The 22,927-nt window shown below is 49.0% G+C and overlaps 1 protein-coding gene across 1 annotated transcript; it reads right to left on the bottom strand.

Annotated features, from left to right (window-relative positions):
• Window positions 1–722: 722 nt before the first annotated feature.
• On the bottom strand, window positions 723–14,763 carry LOC308150648 (2-amino-3-ketobutyrate coenzyme A ligase, mitochondrial-like; the record flags this gene model as incomplete). Its single annotated transcript, XM_080523457.1, is given in 10 exon segments — window positions 723–946; window positions 1,650–1,771; window positions 5,588–5,759; window positions 6,170–6,252; window positions 6,995–7,149; window positions 10,498–10,644; window positions 11,148–11,249; window positions 11,568–11,675; window positions 11,678–11,703; window positions 14,760–14,763. Coding segments are annotated over 10 exon segments (1,071 nt in total). The 3' UTR covers window positions 723–794.
• Window positions 14,764–22,927: the final 8,164 nt, after the last annotated feature.

Genomic DNA, 22,927 nt, shown 5'->3' with positions numbered 1-22,927 from the left:
TGTAAAGACTGAGAGCCAGAGAGAGACACACACTTAGTCCGTTTATGCCTTGGGCCAGCCCTAGCTCCAGCCCTAACCATAGCTCCAGCCCTAACCTTAGCTCCAGGCCTAACCCTAGATTCAGGCCTAACCCTAGCTCCAGGCCTAACCCTAGCTCCAGGCCTAACCCTAGCTCCAGGCCTAACCCTAGCTCCAGCCTTAACCCTAGCTCCAGCCCTAACCCTAGCTCCAGCCCTAACCCTAGCTCCAGCCCTAACCATAGCTCCAGCCCTAACCCTAGCTCCAGCCCTAACCCTAGCTCCAGCCCTAACCCTAGCTCCAGCCCTAACCCTAGCTCCAGCCCTAACCCTAGCTCCAGCCCTAACCCTAGCTCCAGGCCTAACCCTAGCTCCAGGCCTAACCCTAGCTCCAGCCCTAAGCCTAGCTCCAGCCTTAACCCTAGCTCCAGCCTTAACCCTGGCTCCAGGCCTAACCCTAGCTCCAGACTTAACCCTAGCTCCAGCCAGGCTACATCTAGCTAGCCTAACATTAATATAATCAAATTACAGCAGCAGTTTGTAATAACAACGTTTTTATTTATTAGTTCAGCTGAAAAAAGCTACACAAATAATATTGACCACAATTGACCTTCGACTGTAATAGTACATTATCTTCGTCACAGTCATTCATCGTTCTTGTTGTAACAGTCCCGCTTTGTGACCATGCTCCATTGTCTCCCCATCTACAAGCCGCACTGCTTCTCTCTTTCTCATCTACTATTGGCAGCAAAATCCTCCAAGTCCTTGGACTGTGTTTTAAGATACAACACCATGCTTCCTGCCTGTCTGAATAAAGGCCTCCACAGCTCGGTCGATGTCCTGCTCAGTATGGGCCGCTGAGATCTGGACCCGGATCCTGGCTTTGCCCTTCGGTACCACAGGGAAGGAGAACCCGATGACGTACACTCCTGGAGGAGGCAAAGAAGAGTGAGTAGGCTTGAAGCATGGAGGCACACAACACACAACACAAAAGACGCTTGAACTTCGAGAAAGGCTTTTTTCGAGTGTAACATGTTATGCTGTTGTTTTTAACTTGTATTATGTCACTTGTTTGCTGCCATTGTTTCATGGATCCTAGGACTCACTAGGAAATCAGTGACACTTGTTACTGAATGGACTATCCTTGTTAAATAGATAGAAAATGAAGTGTAATCAAGTGGTGCTGCAGACCGGTGGTCTGATCTACGGTGGCACCAGAGCTGCTTGGGGAGTTCTTGTTGTTCTCTGCTCCCATTTTGTGAGGTAGCGAGTTACAAAACGCCAATGTCTCCCTCTGCTGGTTAATGTGTGTCAGATCATTTGTAATCACTCTGTATTGCCATAAATAATTTTGATAATGTATGTCTAAATGCAGTTATTTGAATGAAGTATATATATATGTAATATATGTATATTATCCGCCCATCAGTGAAGTGGGTCTCCTATGTGGAAGCCACGGGCATCAACCGTTACAGGCCAAGAGAACATACTCAAGGTCAGAGGGTGACACTTGAGTTTGTATGTCTCAGACAGGGCTAACCTCCAAATCCCCCTGCTACAGAAGGCAAGGATTTCATCACAGGAGTGTGATTCTACATCCCCTCCGCTACATATTGAACTATACCATCTCACCTAGCTTCAGCATGTCATCAGCCATCACGGAGGCTAGCCGCGCGTCCCCTAGCATCACAGGGCAGATCGGATGGGCGTTGCCCGAGATGGTGAATCCAGCCTTGGTCATGGCGTCTCTGAACCTGAGCGCAGAGGTAGAGAACGATAACAACAACAGTATGAAAGAGGATACTAGTGTTCGTTGGTATTCATTTTAGAATCATTCCTATCAATAGTTCCCTGAGGCAGCAACAGGGTGTTCTTGAAATGTTTCACAAACATGGGTGGAAGGACACAGTCCAGATAAAGCAGAAAACAGTTCCTCCCACAGTCCTTATCTCTTACGAGACGTCTGACCCGGGACGAGCTCTAGCCAACTCTGATACATTAACATGGAACATACTGTATATGTTGATTCATGTGTACCGCCAACTAAATTGCCCAATACAAAAATGAAAATAAAATGGTCACACAATTACTCAGTTGCTCAACACAGCTGTCCCATCGTGCTGATACCTTGCCGTGGTGGGGCAGCTTGTGTGCTTCTATGACTCTGAGAGCTATACCGGCCGGGGTTTACACCCCTGGCAGGTTCAACCAAGCCGGGCAGGTTTCAGAGGAGGGGCCAGACGAAAAGCAGCACCTGGTCCTCCAGGTTGGGGGTTGGGCGTGGGGCCAACAACCCCATCCCGTAGAAAACAATCCGTTACAAAAACGTTGACAACAGAACAGACCTCAGCCCTGGAAGAAGAAGGATCCTCAATGAGAGGAAATATGACGCTGTGTGATGAAAGCTGTCAAGTCACAGAAGTCACAGAGCCGAAACCCCTTCTGTCAACCAGAGACATACGAATTGGAACATGGAACGTCAGGACCTTGTATGAGACCGGAAAAACCATACAAGTAGCAGCAGAAATGAAGAGGTACAAACTAGATCTTTTAGGAATTAGTGAGTCACGATGGACACAATCTGGACAACAAAGACTGCAGACAGGAGAGCTGCTACTCTACTCTGGGCACGAAGAAGACAAAGCCCCTCACACTGAAGGGGTTGGCCTTTTGCTATCAACAACAGCAAAGAAAGCACTGATTGGATGGGAGGCACATGGATCAAGAATTATAACAGCCACCTTCAGAACCAAGAAAAGGAAAATCAAGTTGAACGTGATACAATGCTATGCACCAACCAATGACAGTGACGATGGAAAAAAGGATGAGTTCTACAACAGACTGCAGAGCATCCTGGATCAACAAAAAGGAAAAGACATCAACATTCTCATGGGGGACTTCAATGCAAAGATTGGCAGAGACAACACAGGCTTCGAAAAAGTGATGGGAAAGCATGGCCTAGGAGAAATGAATGAGAATGGAGAGAGATTTGTGGACACCTGTGCCCTGAACAACATGGTTATCGGAGGAAGCATCTTCCCACATAAGAGGATCCACAAGGCAACCTGGGTATCACCGGATGGAGTGACCGAGAACCAGATAGACCACTTCTGCATAACCAGCAAGTTCAGGAGATCACTACAGGACCTGCGAGTAAGGCGAGGAGCAGACATAGCATCAGACCACCACCTACTAAGCGCTATGCTCAAGTTGAAACTGAAGAAGCACTGGATGGAAACAACATCAAAGAAACAGAAATTCAATGTCCACCTCTTAAAAGACACACAGACAAGAGAAGTGTTCACACTGAAGCTGAAGAACAGATATCAAGCCTTGCAAGATCTAAGCAGTGACGAAGGAGACCAGCAAGACCAATGGGAAAGGATAAGGGAAACCCTCATAACAACATGTAAGGAAGTGATTGGAATAAAGAAGAGAAACCATAAAGAGTGGATATCAGCAGAAACACTACGCAACATAGAAGAAAGGAGACAGAAAAAGACAGACGTTAACAACAGCCGAACAAGGGCAACCAAGGCCAAAGCCCAAAGAGAGTACACTGAGGCAAACAGAAAGGTCAAAAGAAATGCCAAGAAGGACAAGCGAAACTACATCGACAACCTGGCTAAAGAAGCAGAAGAGGCAGCAGCAAAAGGAAACATGAAGGAACTGTATGACACCACCAAGAAACTGTCCGGAAAGTTCAGCAGACCAGAACGACCAATCAAAAACAAGGAAGGAAAGACCATCACAAGACTGGACCAACAGCAAGAGGGATGGGCAGAGTATTTTGAAGAACTCCTGAATAGACCGACACCAATAAACCCCCCGGACATTCAACCTGCGGAGACTGACTTAGTCATCAACTGTGGAAAGCCCAGCAAGCAGGAAATCCAACAGGCCATTGCACAACTAAAGAATAGTAAGGCAGCAGGACCAGACAACATCCCTGCCGAGGCACTGAAGGCAGACATAGACACCTCGGTAGAGATGCTACACCCCCTGTTCGAGAAGATATGGGAGGAAGAGGAAGGACCAACAGACTGGAAAGAAGGCTACTTGGTCAAAATACCTAAGAAAGGAGACCTCAGCCAATGCCACAACTACAGAGGAATCATGCTTTTATCCGTGCCAGGAAAAATCTTCAACAGAATCCTCCTCGAGCGAATAAAGAAAGTGGTGGATCCGCAGCTAAGAGACCAGCAGGCAGGCTTCCGACCCAATAGATCATGTGTAGACCAGATTGCAACCCTCCGAATCATAGTTGAGCAATCATTGGAATGGAACTCTCCATTATACATCAACTTTGTAGACTACGAGAAGGCATTTGACAGTCTCCACAGAAACACCCTCTGGAAATAGCTTCGACACTACGGCATACCAGAAAAGCTTGTCAACATCATGAGGAACTCCTATGAAGGAATGACCTGCAGAGTCATACACAGCGGACAGCTCACACGAAGCTTCCAAGTGAAGACCGGAGTAAGGCAAGGCGGTATACTGTCCCCCTTCCTCTTCCTCCTGGCCATTGACTGGATATTGAAGACCACAACGACACAGAGGAGAAACGGGATCCAGTGGACACTCACAACACAACTGGACGACCTAGACTTCGCAGACGACCTTGCCCTACTATCCCACAGTCGACAACAGATGCAGGAGAAGACAAACATACTGGCAGACACCTCAACACAACTAGGCCTCAACATCCACCAAGCAAAGACCAAAATCCTAAAGATCAACACAAACAACGAAGACCCAGTAAACCTGGAGGGAACAGCACTCGAGGAAGTAGAATCCTTCACCTACCTAGGTAGCATCATAGACAAGAAGGGTGGCACGGAGGCAGATGTCAGAGCAAGAATCAGCAAGGCAAGGGCCTCATACATCCAACTAAAGAACATCTGGAGCTCCAAGGTAATCAGTCAGCGGACAAAGATCAGACTCTTCAAATCCAACATCAAGCCAGTACTCCTATACGGATCAGAGACGTGGAGGACAACCAAGATCACAATGACTAGAGTGCAGTCATTCATCAACAGATGCCTGAGGCGGATCCTGAACATCCACTGGCCAGATACCATCAGTAACAACGATCTCTGGCAGAGAACGGGCGAACAACCAGTGGAAGAACAAATCAAGAGAAGAAGGTGGGGATGGATCGGCCACACACTACGCAAACCAAACACCAGCACCACCAGACAGGCCCTTAGATGGAACCCCCAAGGCAAAAGGAAGAGAGGCCGGCCCAAGAACACCTGGCGCAGGGACTTGGAGACAGACATCACACAGAGTGGACTAACATGGAAACAGCTGGAAAGCAAAGCACAGGACAGAGGACCCTGGCGAACTGTTGTCGACGGCCTATGCTCCTCCAAAAGGAGCGATAGGCGTAAGTAAGTAAGTCAACACAGCTTCATTCACATTTGGTAAAAACAACAAAAAACATAGGGAGGCTTATCTGTTCGTGACTATGTCAACATTTGCATAAGCTAAAGGGAGGGTGTCTACCACATTCACCAAACTATCCAACTACTACCCCCCCCCCCCCCCCCTTCTCTGATTCTCACCTCATAGTTTTGGCCGTCATGCTCTGAGCAATCTCATTGGACGCGAGGAGCAGTTCCACAGCGCGGGTGGAGCAGCCCACGACAGGGGGGGGGAGGGAGTTGGAGAAGAGGTACGGTCGAGAGCGCTGCCTCAGCAGGTCGATCAGCGGTTTAGGTCCTACTGTGTACCCGACTGAGAGACAAGATGAAGAAACACTTAAGCTGTCCTACTGTGTACCCGCCTGAGAGAAAGGATGGAGAAACACTTAAGCTGTCCTACTGTGTACCCGCCTGAGAGAAAGGATGGAGAAACACTTAAGCTGTCGCTTCAAAACCATTTAACATAATGACATCAACCTGACACTTTCTGAACACAGATCCTGATCATTGCGTATTATCAGGTTCATTGTCATTCATTGACTTGCTGACATTGTCCATGTGGTACAGTACGTTATGAGTGCGTGTATGGTTGTTATTGAACGCAGTTCTCCCTGTTTTAACATGTAAGCGGTAGCGAACCAATTTCCGAGCAATCTTTGAATAAAGTCTTGAATCTTGGAGCTTGAGCATGCATACTGGTTATGAGGATAGTAGCACACCTACCAGCTGCACCCCCCAGAGCTTTGCCCAGTGTGGAGTTGATGATGTGAACCTTGTCCATCACCCCCAGAAGTTCATCTGTACCTCTGCAAACATTGAATTACAATAATACAGCTGCTGGTGAAAGGGGTAACAAGCCCCACGCTAGTCAACTAACATAGCTTGTTTGAGCCTGTATGAGCCTGCTAACAATGTAAAGTAGTGTTATAGTTAACTAGGTAGCAGTGGGGATTACTCACCGAATCCATTGCATTGCAATATTTTGGTTTGACTAGCTAGTGTGTGTTGTGATTTTTCCAAATAAAAGTCGGAACATTTTGATTGGTTGCCGACTTGTTCCCCCTTTCCCCAGCCGCTGTCACATATGGGGTGGGTCCCAATCGTCTCTACTCTACTCCTCGCATCCTCCCTCCTCGCCTCCTTCAAAAAAACGCACAGGATGAAAAGAGCCAAGGTTCCTCCCCTTAGATATTCTCCTCCGTTGTGTGTTGGGGAAGAAAGGGAGGAGAAAAGGATGGGAGAAATAGAGGAAAGACTATTGGGCCCCACCCTACAGTATCAGCATTCATTGGCCACAAACCATCATTCTCTTCAGTATTAACAGTGGAAATGGGGGATATAGCATTTTCGAATTAAACTCTTCAAGTGTTAACAATAGGAGCCAAAAACACACACGTGTTTGATAGCATTCCTCATTATATTCCATGCATTTACAATGAGCCTGTACTCCGATTTCTACCTCCACAAGCCTCCACCGAGCACCACATAATATGGTGTGATGACCAGTGGATTCAAAATCCATAATTTCTTCCTCTTTCCTTCACTCACCTGCCCCTTGGGCCCATGAAGCCCGTGGCGTGGCATTCGTCGATGAAGACCATGGCTCCGTACTGCTCCACCAGCTGACAGATGCCCTTCAGGGGCGCCACGTCTCCGTCCATGGAGAACACGCCGTCTGTGACGACCAGGCGAAGACGGGATGACTGGGGAGGAGAGAGCCGTGGTTACTAACGATTGCAAAGCCTAGTAGTGCATTAACACTGAGATCCATAGGCCTAGGCCTAGGGTAACCCCCTGCCCCCCCCATCTCAAATGTTTGTGTTTCAAGCTTCATGGAATTCATGAGGGTTCTACATGACATGTTTTATGACACTACGGCTGTGTTCTATATCCACACTACCATACCCAGGGTTCTCCCCGGTCATTTTTAACAAAGTGGAGCTGGATTGGATTGTCAAAACCGACACAAAATGCAGCTAAAACGCTGCATTAACAGCGGCAAGTCAAGAGGAGGTGGGATCATAATATCGACGAAGGATAGCTGGTGCTTAAACACGAAAACTGTAAGTAGCCACTGCTCCCCAGACCTGGAATACTTGACTGTTAAATGCCGACCCACATACCTCCCGAGGGAGTTTAACGCGGTGCTCATAACATGTGTGTACATAGCGCCTAGCGCAGACGGCAGCCTAGCATTGGCGCGACTATATGAAGTCATCAGTGGCCAACAAAGCACTGATCCACAGGCTATTCACATCATAGCGGGGGATTTCAATCATGTCGACCTGAAGGCAGTACTACCCAAGTTCTATCAGCATGTGAAATGTGCAACGAGAGGAGAAAAAACACTGGACAAGGTATACACCAACATCAAACGTGCTTACAAGGCTAGTCCGCTAGCTCATCTAGGCATGTCTGACCATGTGTCAATCCTCCTGATTCCTGCATACACTACCATGGGGAAAAGTGCTCCCATCACCACTAAGACTGTCAGAACCTGGCCAGAAGGGTCCGCTCCACTGCAGATCTGCCTAAATGACACCCTATGGCAGGAATATGAGCATGAGGACCTGGAACAGTACACGTCGTCGGTTCTGAACCACATAGTGAACTGCACCAACTCAGTCACCGTGGACAAACGGGTCCGGGTCTACCCCAACACGAAGCCATGGATGACTGGGAAGGTCCAAAAACTGATCAACGAGAGGGACAACGCCTTCTTCGCAGGGAAGAGCACACCGCTGTACAGCTCCACCAGGGCCAACCTAAAGCGCGGAATCAAAGCGGCCAAGGCAGAGCACAGAGAGAAGATTGAGGAATGCCTCCTGAGCAACGACTCCAGGCGGATGTGGCAGGGGGTTCAGCAGATGACAAACTTCAGAGCCAACAGGCTCACAGCCGCAGAGGACGACCCCCTGCTGGCGAGAAAGCTGAACACCTTCTACGCCCGGTTCGACGAGGGGCGAACGGAGGTAACCGCAACACAAACACCACTCTCTCCAGCTCTCAGCAGCCTCACCCTCACAGAGCATGAAGTGAGACGCGTACTGAAGGCGGTGGACCCCAGGAAAGCCTCGGGGCCGGATGGCGTCCTGGGACGGGTGCTGAGAGACTGCGCCGACCAGCTGGCCGGGGTTTTCACCAACATCTTTAACCAGTCCCTGTCCCAGGCCACCGTCCCACCCTGCCTGAAAACCTCAACTATCATCCCAGTCCCGAAGAAAAGCACGGTGAGCTGCCTAAACGACTACCGCCCGGTGGCACTCACACCAATCATCATGAAGTGCTTCGAGAAACTAGTCCGGGCCCACATACTCACACGCCTCCCGCCCAACCTGGATCCATACCAGTTCGCCTACAGAGCCCACAGGTCCACAGAGGACGCCATCGCGACGACTCTCCACGCCACTCTATCCCACCTGGAGAGGGGAAACAGCTACGCGAGACTGCTCTTCGTGGACTTCAGCTCCGCCTTCAACACCATCCTTCCAGACAGGCTAGTGACCAAACTACTAGACCTGGGTCTATCACACTCTATATGTGCGTGGATCAAGGACTTCCTGACCGACCGCCCCCAGAGGGTGCGGGTGGGCCCCCACACCTCCACAGCCCTCAGCCTCAGCACTGGGTCCCCCCAGGGCTGCGTGCTAAGCCCCATCCTCTACAACCTCTACACCTACGACTTCACCCCCGTCCACCCCAGCAACTACATCGTAAAGTTTGCAGACGACACCACCGTGGTGGGATGTATCTCGGGGGGGGACGAGGCGGCGTACAGGGATGAGGTAGAGCAACTGAGCAAGCTGTGCAAGGTTAACAACCTGCTGCTGAACAAGTCAAAGACCCAGGAATTCATCGTAGACTTCAGGAGGAAAAAGTCCGAGATCCAGCCCCTGCTCATCGACGGAGAGAGCGTGGAGAGAGTCTCAACCCTCCGATTCCTGGGACATCACATGCGGGATGACCTGACCTGGAAGGACAACACAAAAGGCACCATCAAGAGGGCACAACAGCGGCTATACACCCTGAGATGCCTCAGGAAGGAACACAACAAGCAGGAGATACTGGTGGCCTTCTACCGCGGCGCAGTGGAGAGCATCCTCACCTACGGCATCTGCAACTGGTTCTCCAGCTGCACAACAGCGGAGAGAAATGCGCTACAGAGAGTAGTGAGAACAGCACAGAAGATCACCGGCGCCCCCCTCCCCTCTCTGGAAGAGCTGTACAACACACGCTGTCTCAGGAAGGCCTCAAAGATCTCCAGGGACCCGACCCACCCTGGGCACGTACACTTTACCAGGCTGCCCTCGAAAAGGAGATTCAGGACCCTGGCCGCTAAGACAAACAGACTGAAGAACGGCTTCTACCACAGGGCCGTCTAGGCCCTGAACACAGCAAAGACCTAAGTTCTGGGCCCTGGACAGTCTGGACGGATTGTATGGCAGCTGCTGGACTGAAAAAATCAGGTGTAGTGCTGAGGCACAAACATGTACATTTCAAGCCTGCAAACTGTGACACTTTAAATAACGTGAAAAAAAACTATTGTGCAATATGACAACCCTAGTCGACTATCTGTACAGTATAGTACAGTGGATTGTGTACATAGCCTTTATTTATGTAAACCAGCTCCTTCCCTTCTTGTGATTTTTTTCTAAAAGTTTTTTTTTTTTTTCCCCTTTCCTAACACCAGGGGAGCCACCCCTCCTAAATTTCGTTGTTTGGTACCTGTACTGTAGCAATGACAATAAAGTCCATTCATTCATTCATTCATTCATTCATTCATTCATAACAGAGGAACATAATAGTGGATTCACTTTCGTTTTTCACAACGACATCATTAAAATTAAAATTCATCATTCAAATTCATTTGAAATTGCAGAGATGTCATCGTAAGGGAGGACAGGGTTGAGAAATCCGTTCACCGCAAGACACCGCAAATGCAGCCCATTTGACTAATTTCCCCTCAGTCAGAATCCTGCATAACAACTATCTCAGGGAGAATATGTATTTCTATGTATAGGAGAGTGGTACAGTTACAGCGGTCCCTTCACCTGGGCCTCTTTCAGCTGGGTCTCCAGGTCACCCAGGTCCATGTGTTTGTATCGGAACCTCTTGGCCCGACACAATCGGATCCCGTCAATGATGGAGGCATGATTCAGCTCATCAGACAGCACTGCATCGTCTGGGCCCAGCAGCACCTGTTAGAATAAAATAGAATAAAACGGTATTGTCCATCCAACGATAAAAACAACAACAATAAACTACATCATATCATACAGAACATCATACACATTATACCATCACATCATAGAAGGATGTACATTTAAAAGTGTTGGGACCTAAATGATGATATTGGATGATGCACCTGACTGCTGGAACAATCCACAAAACACAACACAGTTCTGGTGCCGCTCAAACAATTTAAAATGTTGATTGAGGATCTCTTTGGTGAAGGACATGACTGTTTCTCTTGGTATAACATATACTAATGTTGTTGTTTTATATGACGCTTGATTTCGGTATTTTACTGTGTTGTATATTTAATGTGTTGTTCTGAAATCAGAAATATTTATATAGTGGACAAGCTGCATCAGAAGAGGCCTTGGTCTCAGTGTGTTCCCTGTATAAATAGAAATAAAATGATGATGATAGTATGAGAGCGATATAATCACAAATCACTGTAATCGAGAGAGTCAAGAACCTCAAAGAGCCCAGCGTTGGCGTCGAAACAGCTGGCATACAGGATGCAGTCCTCCCTTTCATGAAACTGGGCCAGCTTCTGCTCCAGGTCTTTGTGGAGGCTCTATGGATCACATTTACCACAGAGTAAGAAGAGACTCGGAGAGAGTCAAACAATCACAGAGCAATCGATCTCTCCATGTCAACTAAATCCAGTAAAATACCAAGCGTGTATTACACACTACAGGGCCGACCCGAATCATACTGAGTTGGCTTGGATATATTCTTCTTTCCTATTTCCTTTCCAGCACTGTTTCAGTGTTTTCACTGGATTCAGAGTCATCAAGACAGGACAGCCCAGTACAGCTCAGCTTGGGTCAGATCGGTTCAGCTCTGTGGTGTGAATTTGTGTACACAGTAAGTAAGCAGTCTTTCAGATGACCTGTGTGCCACAGATGAATCTCACTGAGCTCAAGCCGGCGCCGTACTTCTTCAGGGCCTCTATCCCTGCCTCGACCACCAGAGGATGGCTGGACAGGCCCAGGTACAGTAGTTGTTGGCACAGAAATTCAGTATGTCTGCACAGAGAGAGAGGGAGAGACATGGAGAGAGAGCGAGAGAGAGATAGAGAGATGGAGGGAGAGAGAGAGAGAGATCGGATTGATGTCAGACAGAGACTAAAACCGTTAGGTAAGCATTTTTAGGCTGGTCTTCAAAGGGCACAAAGTGACAGGACAACGACCAGTGACCTTGCATGACCGGAGGGCTGAGTAGGTAGGAGAGTTTATTGGCAAGAAGGGAAAGGGCATTGTCGGAATAATAGAACTTGATGGACAAAGAGGGGAGGATAAAAGACTGAATAGAGACAATGAATACAATGCTGGTTTTTTTGTTTTGTTTTTACTGAGCAGATGAACATAGCAGACTGCTCGGCAGCTATACTCATGAAGGGGCCATGTCCTGCAGTCAACGAACCATTCATAAATCAGCCCCGTCAGTCAGTCTCTTCTCGTATTGTAAACGTCTACTAGTGTTCTGGTAGTGGCAGGAGTTGACCCCACTGCCCCTATAAAGCTGATAGACTGCACCGGGTTCAACCTTTACCTCTTCAGCTGTTTGAATAAAGCGTGCCGTTGTATCCGGTGTCATTTACAGCAACTGAGCATTCAAGGTTTGGTTATACCAATTACGGGAGCTTTTGTTAAAGCTGAAAAACCGGAGATGCTTCTGTTGACCCTGCTTTTCAGCGCAACAGATCCCACTTAACACCTCTGCAATGCAGAGATGGCCTGAACCACTGCAGTTTCAAGGGGGGCACAATTGCTTCATTGTTTGAACACAATTAACAAACAAGTGCACACAAACCATACCATGAAAACAAGAATAGTAAATAGTGGTACAGGACTGAAAAATGAATAACTCTTTATACCTCTAACTACCGTACTTGCCATACTGTACCTATCTCTATCATGTTTTTTTTTATTTATTTTTTTATGTTTTTTGTCACTGCACTTCTGGTTAGATGCTGAACTGCATTTTGTTGTCTGGTACTTGTACTCTGCAATGACAATAAAGTTGAATCTATAATCTAATCTAATAAACTCCCACAACATTATATAGAATAGACACAACAAACAAACAAAAAATGTCAGCTCATGGACTAAACCATAGATGCACAGAGGCTATGGAAATGGTTCTCTCATAAACTGCTCCTGGGCTGTCTCATACTCCCTCCTCCCCTCCCTCTCTCATACTCCCTCCCCACCTCCCTCCCCTCCCTCTCTCATACTCCCTCCCCACCTCCCTCCCCACCTCCCTCTCTCATACTCCCTCCCCACCTCCCTCCCCTCCCTCTCTCATACTCCCTCCCCACCTCCCTCCCCTCCCTCTCTCATACTCCCTCCCCAGCCGCTCTCCTCCAGTCTGACGCCCCTCTCCGTCTGCCGAGGGCCTGGGCAGTGGCGGCTGGCCAATAGAGGGCGCTGGGGCGCCGCCCCCACCTTCACTTCCTAGTTGCGACTTGTAAACGCAAAAATTGCGCCCCGAGCATGCGCAGATTATAGGGACACAGCAGCACTTTCACGTTGTCAACAACTGTATGATTATAGAGTTTACATGTTCAAGGAAATATTGTATGATAATAGAAAGGTACACTTTAATTTAATTAAAGAAGTAACAAAGAACACATTTATTATCACAATTGCATTGTGTTCCATGTCTTTCTCCATTGAATAAATAATGTCTAGTTGAATGGCTAAACAAGACAACTGTCTGGACAGTACTATATACAGTATATTCTCATGCTAAAATCGACTGTAAATCCAGATTTTAAAGTTGATATTCTTCCCCGTGGAGCATGCCCCCATAACCTGTGCCCCACCCAAATTTTTTAGCACCAGCCGCCACTGGGCCTGGGACCGCCTCCAACCGCGTGCCAGGACCTGCAGTCTGTTTTTACCGTTGTTTTTACCGTTGTTTAAGCACCATCGCAAAGGCGACCGAGGGTTCCAGTTCCTGCTGTTCCCGCCCACCAAGTCCCTTTCCTCTTCCCCTCCCTTATGTACCTTCATCCTGGTCGAGAGAGAGAGAGAGAGAGAGAGAGAGAGAGAGAGAGAGAGAGAGAGAGAGAGAGAGAGAGAGAGAGAGAGAGAGAGAGGGAGGATGTTGGGTGTTATAAATCAAAGCTGTAACAGATGCAACAGAGACAGGATAACCACTAATAAGCTGCCAAACCAAAAGGTCTATCATATCAAAACATAATCTAGGGATGTATAGGAATAAAAAAAATCACATCTAGAATTTGCCCAGAATTTGGTAATGAAAAATAGTTTGGCCCAAGGACTATAACTTTAACACCTGATTTTGGAATCTTGTTTTCTTCACCTCCTTATCCGAACATGTTGGTGTGGTCTGTTTCTGTTTCTCACTTTGTAAGATTATCTCACCGACTCGACCATACAAATAAAGGAAGACCACTAGAGGGTGCTGTTTTAATTAAAGGGAGTTATTGATGTTCACAGTTTTGAGTATTTAGGATTTATACAGCCACGCGAGGCTGTTTGAAGCATTTAACCACCTGGACCGATACAGGACATACTTTTTAAAAAGCATCCAGGTAAGCATGCTAACTATCTTAGCCAGAAAACATCAGATTTGTAAGGCTTTATTGAAACGATGTTTAACTTATGATTTACTAGCACTGGCGCCCCCACCCCGTCCTTGGGCCCGTGGTGGTCGTGGTCCCGAGGAGCGGGATAATAATATCAGCTATAATATATAACATTTTATATGTTTATATTTTATATATTTTATTTTTTTAAATTTGTTTTTCAGATTTTATCCCTTTTTTCACCCAATTTAGTAGCCAATTTAACCCAACTTAGCATCCAATTATCCCCTGCCTATTGCATGGGATCCGCCGCACGACCCCGTGGCCGGCAGTCCCAGAGGAGGGCGCCAGGCAGACTAGGCTGACTGGCTCCTCGAGCCCAGTACCGTTATTCCGGCACCCAGGGGGCGGTGTTGCGCGACGGATCCTAGTCCAGAAATACTCCTATACCCCCCTCGGAAGCGGCCGGCCAATATGCCGCTTCCCGTGTGCCTATATCTGGATCTGGCGAGCCGGGATACGAACCCATGTTTATATTTTATGACAGGGCCCCTACTGCGAGGGGTGTCCCTTATTTCTCTGTGGCAACCCTACGGTAGGAGTGGCAGATTCTTCGCTTTTGAATGTAATTTCTGGCGGGAATAACAGAAGACTGCGTCATTAAGACATTAGAGAACTCAGACACCCCTGCCATTAGTAGGAACTCCCAAGCTCTCCCCTCCGACAATTATATTTGCGGGAAATTATTTAAACGTTTTCTACTTGTTCTTGTCGATAAATTGACATTTTAGTTTGCTTTATTTTGTGACTAACATATCGAACGACCTTCGAATTGCCTAAAAGCCAAAGCCTGAGGTAAGTAGCAAGCTAACTTAACGTTGCTAGTTAGCTGGAGAAAAAAATCAACTGAATGTATGTAAAGAGTTGACTACCAAGTACCCACTCAAACTCATCTTATTATATGCCTATTATACGTTATATGCTAGCCAGCTATTTCAGCAATATAGCAAGCTGCAATGGTTCAAAACGTCATCATGTTGAACTTTCAACAAGTGTCATGTTGTCAAAGGCATGCTGCTAAATCGTGAGCTTAGAATGATGAATGAATGAAAACCTTTATTGTCCCCAATGGGGACATTTTGTTGTCAAACAGCTTAGTAGGGCAGACAGAAAACATTCAATAAATAAATAAATAAACCAGTGCAGGCTCAATAAGTAAACAGTGCAAGATAAAGTGCTCAAGTGCATGTATAGTCCAAGTAGCAGTCTTAACGGCCTCTCAGCTCCAGGTCTCCCCCACCCTGCAGGGCCTGGTTGTAGAGTCGGAGTGCAGCTGGAATAAAGGACTGTCCAAATCTTTTTGTACTTTGACGGGGGAGAACAAATCTGTGGCTGAACTTGCTCCTCATCCCCGCCAGCTCGCAGTACATCGGGTGGGAGGGATTGGCCAGGGTGGGAGGGAATGATAAGGTTCTATCTCCGTTTAGGGTAGTTCAGAGATATTGAGCGTCAAAGTTTTTACATTCCATTATGTTTTGTGAGATGGAACCTTTGTATTTTATTAATTACTAACTCAAAAATGTCAACATTTTAAAAAATAACACCACACAGGCATTAATAAACACCTAATGGATCAGATTATGTAAAAAACTCAATATTTACAAAAATGGAAATAGAACCTTATAATTCTAATGTCACGAAATGTGTCTTTACGCGCCGCTTCCGACCCTTAAAAGTTGTAGTTCCGTAGTTGTGATGTAATTTGCATGTCTAGTGTTTCCCCGCCCCCAAATTAAATACTATGTTCATGCTACTCAATTGACTGTTTATGAGCACGGTATTATTTCCAATGGTTGTGTGATGCTCGAGATATCGACGTTTGGAATGGAAAGAGAGCACCGACATGACTTGTTTTGTGTTAACAATAGTTCATATAGTATATTGTGTGTGTGTACTATAGGATTGCTTCAATAAGACCTAGTCCTGGTAAGCAATCTGAATAGGTGACTTGAGTACCTGCTGTCAATTCTTACGCGTTATTACCCTTTCCCTCCTTGTACTCTCCCTTCCCCTCTGTCCCATCTCTCTCTCTCTCTCTCTCTCTCTCTCTCTCTCTCTCTCTCTCTCTCTCTCTCTCTCTCTCTCTCTCTCTCTCTCTCTCTCTCTCTCTCTCTCTCTCTCTCTCTCTCTCTCTCTCTCTCTCTCTCTCTCTCTCTCTCTCTCTCTCTCTCTCTCTCTCTCTCTCTCTCTCTCTCTCTCTCTCTCTCTCTCTCTCTCTCTCTCTCTCTGTATGGAGGTGGAGGACTGGGACCCGAGCCTGGCGGAAGAGTTGGGTGTTTCTCTCGATGAGTTGAAGAAAATGATTGAAAATGAGGTTGAGAGGAGCGAGTCTATACAGCAGAGGAAGACCAAGCTCGCTGAGTTAAAGGAATTAGTGGAGCAGAAGGAGAAAGAGCAGGCCGTTGTGGACACACTCTTTAAAAATGCTAACCAGTGAGTGTTTTTGTGTGTGTGTGTGTGTGTGTGTGTGTGTGTGTGTGTGTGTGCACGTGTGCGTGTATACTATATACATAACATGTATACTTGTATGTGTTTTTCTCCTGTCTGTGTCCCCCAGGTCCATAGCGGAGTGCGAGACATTAGTAAAACAGGCTTACCGCAAGGTGGGGCTGACGTACAGAGAGAGCAGTTCAGATGACGACGGAGGCGGAGGGGCCGAGACCTCCGAGGTCATCGAGATAGACGATGACGAAGACGATGACGTCACCGAGATAGACGATGACGAAGACGATGACGTCATCGAGATAGACAATGACGTCATCGCCGTGGGCTGTCGTACGTTTTTATGTTTACCTACAACTACTTAAAACACAAAAACAAACCTTGTCTAAACCAGGTAGCCCCCAATGAGACAGTATTTTGTCGTCTCTGGCATCTTGCTACTATGTACCTCTGTTAGCTCTTTGATTAATGGATTTCTGTTTCCCACATCCCACCCTTTCACAGTGGTTCCACCCATGCAACCTACAACACCTATTAAGGATACAGCGGTGAGAATGGAGAATTAACACACACACACACACACACACACACTCCGCCTTTTATCATTGCTTCATGTTTCTGCCCCTGCTTGAATACATAATGCATCATCATCTGTGTGTGTGTGTGTGTGTGTGTGTGTGTGTGTGTGTGCTCGTGCTTGTGTTGTTTTCACAGTTCAAGGACGCGTCGGCTGCTCTCCAAAGGACCTCCCATCATATGCAAAAGTTGTCTCAGACCGTCAACAAACTAGTTAACACTACCAGACCCGAAACGCAACCAGTCCAGCCAGGTAAGAGCATTTTCACCCATACACATACAACCCCATACTACAGTACCCCCCCACCCCCCCCAGAATCGCCATGAGTTAGGACACTGTTAAACACACGGCAATGGGGGGGTTTGTCGTTCCTCTCTAGGTGGCGTCCACCCGCCGTTGCCCATGCCAGCAGTGTTTGTGTCCCAGGCTCCCACCCACACCCCCACGCAGCCTAACCCCAACCTGAAAGACGACGAGCTCCGCATGGACATGAGCATTCTGGGAAAGAAACACACGTGTTATCTTCTTCTTCTGGCCCCCCCCGGCCGTTAGTCATGGTGAGAGTAGTTGCACACTTTGTCGGCTGTATCCACCTGTGAGAGCAGCCTTAATCTTGCACAACGTTAGACACATACTGTTCAGCTCTCCCTCTAGTTAGCTGAATGGTGAATTTTCTGCTTGCTCCGGCAGTACGGGTGAAATGATGAGATCTGACACAATTCGGTTTGATTTCCTTCTTCCTCTAATAAACAGATTGTAAAACTGAACACAATACATTGATATTAGTACATGTAAATAAACAACAGTGAACAAACTAACAGAAAAGATTTAACAAACTACACAATCATACAGAACTCAACTTACCAACTCCCATCTCTCTATACAACTGATCTCCCTTCTCCCCTGTCTCTCAGATCACACTCATTAAGCCCGCCCCCATTTCTATCTAACCAATCACTCCACTCATGCATACTTTTAACCAATCACAAACAACAAATAAAATAACCCCCAAATGAACCCTCCCATGGATTAGCCAAACACCTCCCACTTGGTCCATTGGTCCTTTATAACTAAATGGACCACAACTTTCCCTCTCTTCAATACAGTAATTTTTACTGCTCCTCCACGGGAAGCAGCACGACCACCCGCCTGACGTCTCGGTCGAGCGTTGGGAAGAGATCGCGGCCATCGCTCCTTCTTCGTCCTGAAGCCCCCACTCCTAGAGGAGGCTGGCTTAGGCAAGCCCTCACTCTTACGTCCCGAACCAGCCCCTTTTCGTCTGGCCTCGCTTCCACAACCCGCCCCAGGCGGAATTGCCCCCTTAGGGCATTTTGGTCAGCCAACCAGACCACGTCTCCCACGGCCACATTTCGGGCTTCTCTGTGCCACTTGGTGCGGATGAAAAGCCCGGGCCCAGCCAGTTGACTCCACTGTCGCCAAAACCGTCCCACCTCTTCCTGGATGGCCCTCAGCTTCACAAACGGGTACTCATCCAGATCAAGAGTCCCCGGATCTCCAGCTCTACCTCGAAGCAGCGTGTTGGGCGTCACCACCTCGACCGTATCATCTCGCACTTGGAGCTTGGCGCCGATTGGCCTCTCGTTCACTAAATCGGCTGCCAGGAAGAGCGCCGTCTGGAACTCCAAGCAGGTGAGGTTTCCGAGCCTCCCGACATTTCTCAGCGCCCGCTTGAGCAGTCGAACTGACGCCTCCGCCGCTCCATTCCGATGGGGTGCGTCAGCAGGATGGAAAACCCACGCCCATTCCGTGCCGTGTCGAGCGGTCCTGTCCTCCACAGTCTTCCTGTCCACCTTGCCGAGTTGGTCATACAGCGCTTTCAGAGCTGGTTGAGCACCGACAAAATTTGTCCCCTGATCTGACCACATCTTCCTCGGGTGACCCCTAACAGCTGTAAAACGGAAGTACGTTTTTAGGAAACACTCCGTTGACAGACTCTCCACCACGTCAGCGTGGACGGCTCTGGAGGCCATGCAGGAGAAGACGACTCCCCAGACCTTTAACTTTGTCCTTCTCTTGACGACGTCAATGACTTCGTAGGGGCCGAATAGGTCCACAGAGGTGTACTCGAATGGGGCAGCAGGTTCGGTGCGCTCCCGCGGAAGGTCGCTCATCATCTGCTGGCACCGCTTGGCCCTGTCTTTCCTGCAGGGGACGCACGCGTTGACTACCTTCCACGCAGCCCGCTGACCCTGAATCACCCACGCCTTCTTGCGCATCTTCAATAGGGTGCCAGCCAACCCCTCGTGGTTCGCCTTATGGGCCTCCCTTGCCAACAGAGTGCTGATCCATGCAGTGTAGGGGACAAGTGGGATTCCCACCTCCTTCGCCTCCTGGATTCTTCCGGAACACACCAGCAGCCCCGACCCTTCGACCTTCTTAACTACCAGTCTGTCCCAAGTCGTTTTCGGAAATTCTATTCCATCCTGTGCAGCCAGACACAGGTCGCGGAAAGCTGCGTTTAGCTCCTGGACGCCGAGGCTAACTCCGCTTCTTGTCTCCCTCGGGCGAGTAGCCTCCCACTTTGCGTCTTCTGGAGCCCTCCTGCAAACCAACCACTGCCTAACAGCTCGCCGGACCCACCCAACTACCCGAATGAGCCTGACTATTTCGCTGAAGCGTTCTGGCTCAATCAGGTCCATGAGAGCAGCGCCCCAGAGCCTCTCCCTCTCATGCTCGGGGTCCCTGGAACTCCCAACCGGTGTGGATGTCCCCTTCGCATTTGCTTCCTCCTCAATGGTGCATTTCGGGTCCAGCCCCTTCCTCGCCTGAGCGCGTGTTACAGCTGCAGTGAACGCTTTCCGTTGCAGCTTGATCACGCTGTCTCGAGCACTTGCAGCCACGTCTGCCGCGGATTTCACGGGCCACTTCTCCACTGCCCACGCCAGGAACTCCGGACCGTTCTGCCAGGTCGAGCCTTCTCCCAAGCTTTCCGGCGGGCAGCCTCGTGTGACGAGATCCGCGACATTTAGGTCTCCGGGGATCCACCACCAGTCGTCAGTTGGTCCAGCCCTTTGGATCTCTCCGATCCTATTCGCGTAGAATGTTTGGTAGCCGTAGCTTTCCTTTTGAATGGCCCCCAGGACGGTCTGGCTGTCCACGAAATGAAACCATCTCTCCACGCCCAGTCGACCTTGCTTCTCCCAGAAGCCCTTAAGCCTGGATGCGATTACGGCCCCACACAGTTCGGATTTAACGACATCCCCTTTCTGAGTTATCGGCGTCAATTTGGCCTTTGACTCGACCAGCCTTACAGCCACTCCCCTGGATGTTTTCCACCTCAGGTAGAGGACGGCACCGAACGCATTATCACTCCCGTCCGAGAAGGTGATGCCCCATGGCCTTCCTTCCCATCCAGGCGGGGTTAGGCTCCTCTCGAATCTGACTTTTCCAAGTCTCGCATACTCTTTGAAGAGCCTGATTGCGTCGGCTCGGAGCTCAAGGGGGAGTGGGTTGTCCCATGTGTTCTGTCTGATGCCGGATTTTCCCATCTCCTGAAAGGCCCTTCTGACCAGGATGGCACCTTTTTCCTTCACCGGGGTGGCCAAACCCACGGGATCATACAGGCCCGCCACCTGGCTCAATAGCTCCCTTCTCGTTAGGGGGCTCGGCGTTCCTTCCTCAACTTCTTCCTCTGAGAGATTGGTTTCTGTCCTCACCTTCAGTTTCTTTTTGGAGAAGTTGATGGAAACCATAAGGAACAACTTATCCCCTTCTGCATGGTACCCGACTCCAAGCGCTTTGTTGTCTTCCTCGCTCAGCTGATTTGGCAGCACTAACACCTCTGATTCCGGCTCCATATTGGCCTTCGTTTCTTCAGGCTGGCTTTCTTTGCTCCTCCCACTTTGACCCGACTGGGTCCATGGCTTTAGAGCGAAACCTCCAGCGTTGAGTATCCTCTCGATTCCCTCCGTGATGCTCTTCAGCTTTCTTCTGTCGTTATGAGACGTTAGGATGTCGTCTACATAGGTGTCCTCCTCAAGCGCTCTCCGCTCTTCCTTTAGGTGGGCGAACTTTGGCAGCCTTGCCGTCTCCCTCATGGCCAGCTGGGCGATGCATCCGGCTGGCTTGTCCCCGATGTTGACGCGGGTAATTGCGTAGGTTTTGATCTTTTCTTCCGCCGTGTCCCTCCATAGAAAGCGGTGGAGGTGGACTTCCCTTTCTCGCAACCAAACAGAGTTGTACATTTTCCTAATATCCCCGATGGCTGCATGCTCTCCGGTCCGGAATCTCAACAAGACCGCACGGATGGGGTTCAGAACGTCCGGGCCTTTCAGCAGAATGCTGTTTAAGCTGGTTCCCCGGAACTCCTGGCTGCTATTCCACACGAGCCGCACCGGTGTGGAGGCAGAGTGGGGGTTTGGAGCGATCTGATGGCTTACGTACCACACAGGTCCGTCCCACTTACTGATCGTTTCCTCGTTTAACTCGACCGCGGCCCCTCTCTGGATCATCTCATGCACCTGCGCCGCGTATGCCGCTTTCCATACTGGGTCCCTCTCCAATCGCTTCTCGGTCCTCCGGAATGTAGCCTCTACCGCTCCTCTGTTGTTCGGGAGCGAGCTGGGGTCCTCAGTCCACGGGTATTCTGTGTCCCAGTGCGGCAGGTCGCTGTGGTCATCAGACATTACGTAAGTCAAGCCCCTTTTGATGATTTCAACCTCCTTTTCCTCTGCGAGAGTCATCTCTTTCCCGCCTGGTTGACAATTTCCGCAACGACACCCTCCGCATTTTGGCTCGCACGCGGCGCCGATGCTATCCCAGCTCCACCACTCGAGGACCTCTTTGCTGCTTGCAGCTGTTCTCCCGGTCCTTTCATGACCTTGCGGCTTCTGGTCTCCATCCTCTTCTTTGGCGCTGAGCGTCTTGCAGGGGATCTCCTCAAATCGTACTGCCTCTGTTCTCAGAGAACGCGCAAAGTGCGTTGGGAGTTGTGTGCGGATTTTTCCCAACTTTCAAACAGGTCTGGGTGCGTTCCTCCCACGGTCTTCCCCAGAGGCCCGTCCCACAGCACTAAATTTCCCGTCCTTCTTATCCACTGCGGAGCAAGTCGTCCCTCTCGGTGGCTGATCAAGAGCTCGATTTCCTCAGGTCGGACCAGCTCTTTCTTCTCGACCCCAGGGAAAAACTTACAGAGTCGCTCTGGACTGATGACCTTGTCTGCACGAGCGATTGTGTCGAGCCCGTAGCATACCATCTCGTGGGGACTCCATCTGTTGTTGCTCCACGCCCTGACCTTTAGCAGGTACTTATTAGTCTTGACCTTGACCTTCATTCCACCGACTCCATACACAGTCAGTGTTACTTGCTTCCGCTCCAGTTGGAGCCGATCGGCGGCCCGGTTGGTGATATAATTTGTATCGGAGGCGAGGTCTATGAGAGTTCCCAGGGCATATCCTGCTTCTGTTTTGACTGTCAATATCATCATTAGTACTGGATGTTCCTCTGGCCCATTCTCTACGAAGAGACTTCCGCCTTCTGCGCCCGTGCTCAGTGTCATCGAGGCCTTACTGGTGAATGCCTTCGCCCTCCTCTCCTGTTCAGGGTTGAGTCCCAAAGAATCCAGGAATTCTCGTTGCTTGTCATAGAACCCTGG

Source organism: Nansenia antarctica, assembly GCF_963989245.1.
Source record: "Nansenia antarctica genome assembly, chromosome: 2".
Classification (NCBI taxonomy): Eukaryota; Metazoa; Chordata; class Actinopteri; order Argentiniformes; family Microstomatidae; genus Nansenia; species Nansenia antarctica.
Note: the sequence above shows the minus strand (reverse complement) of the source record. Positions and strands in the feature narration are given on the sequence as shown.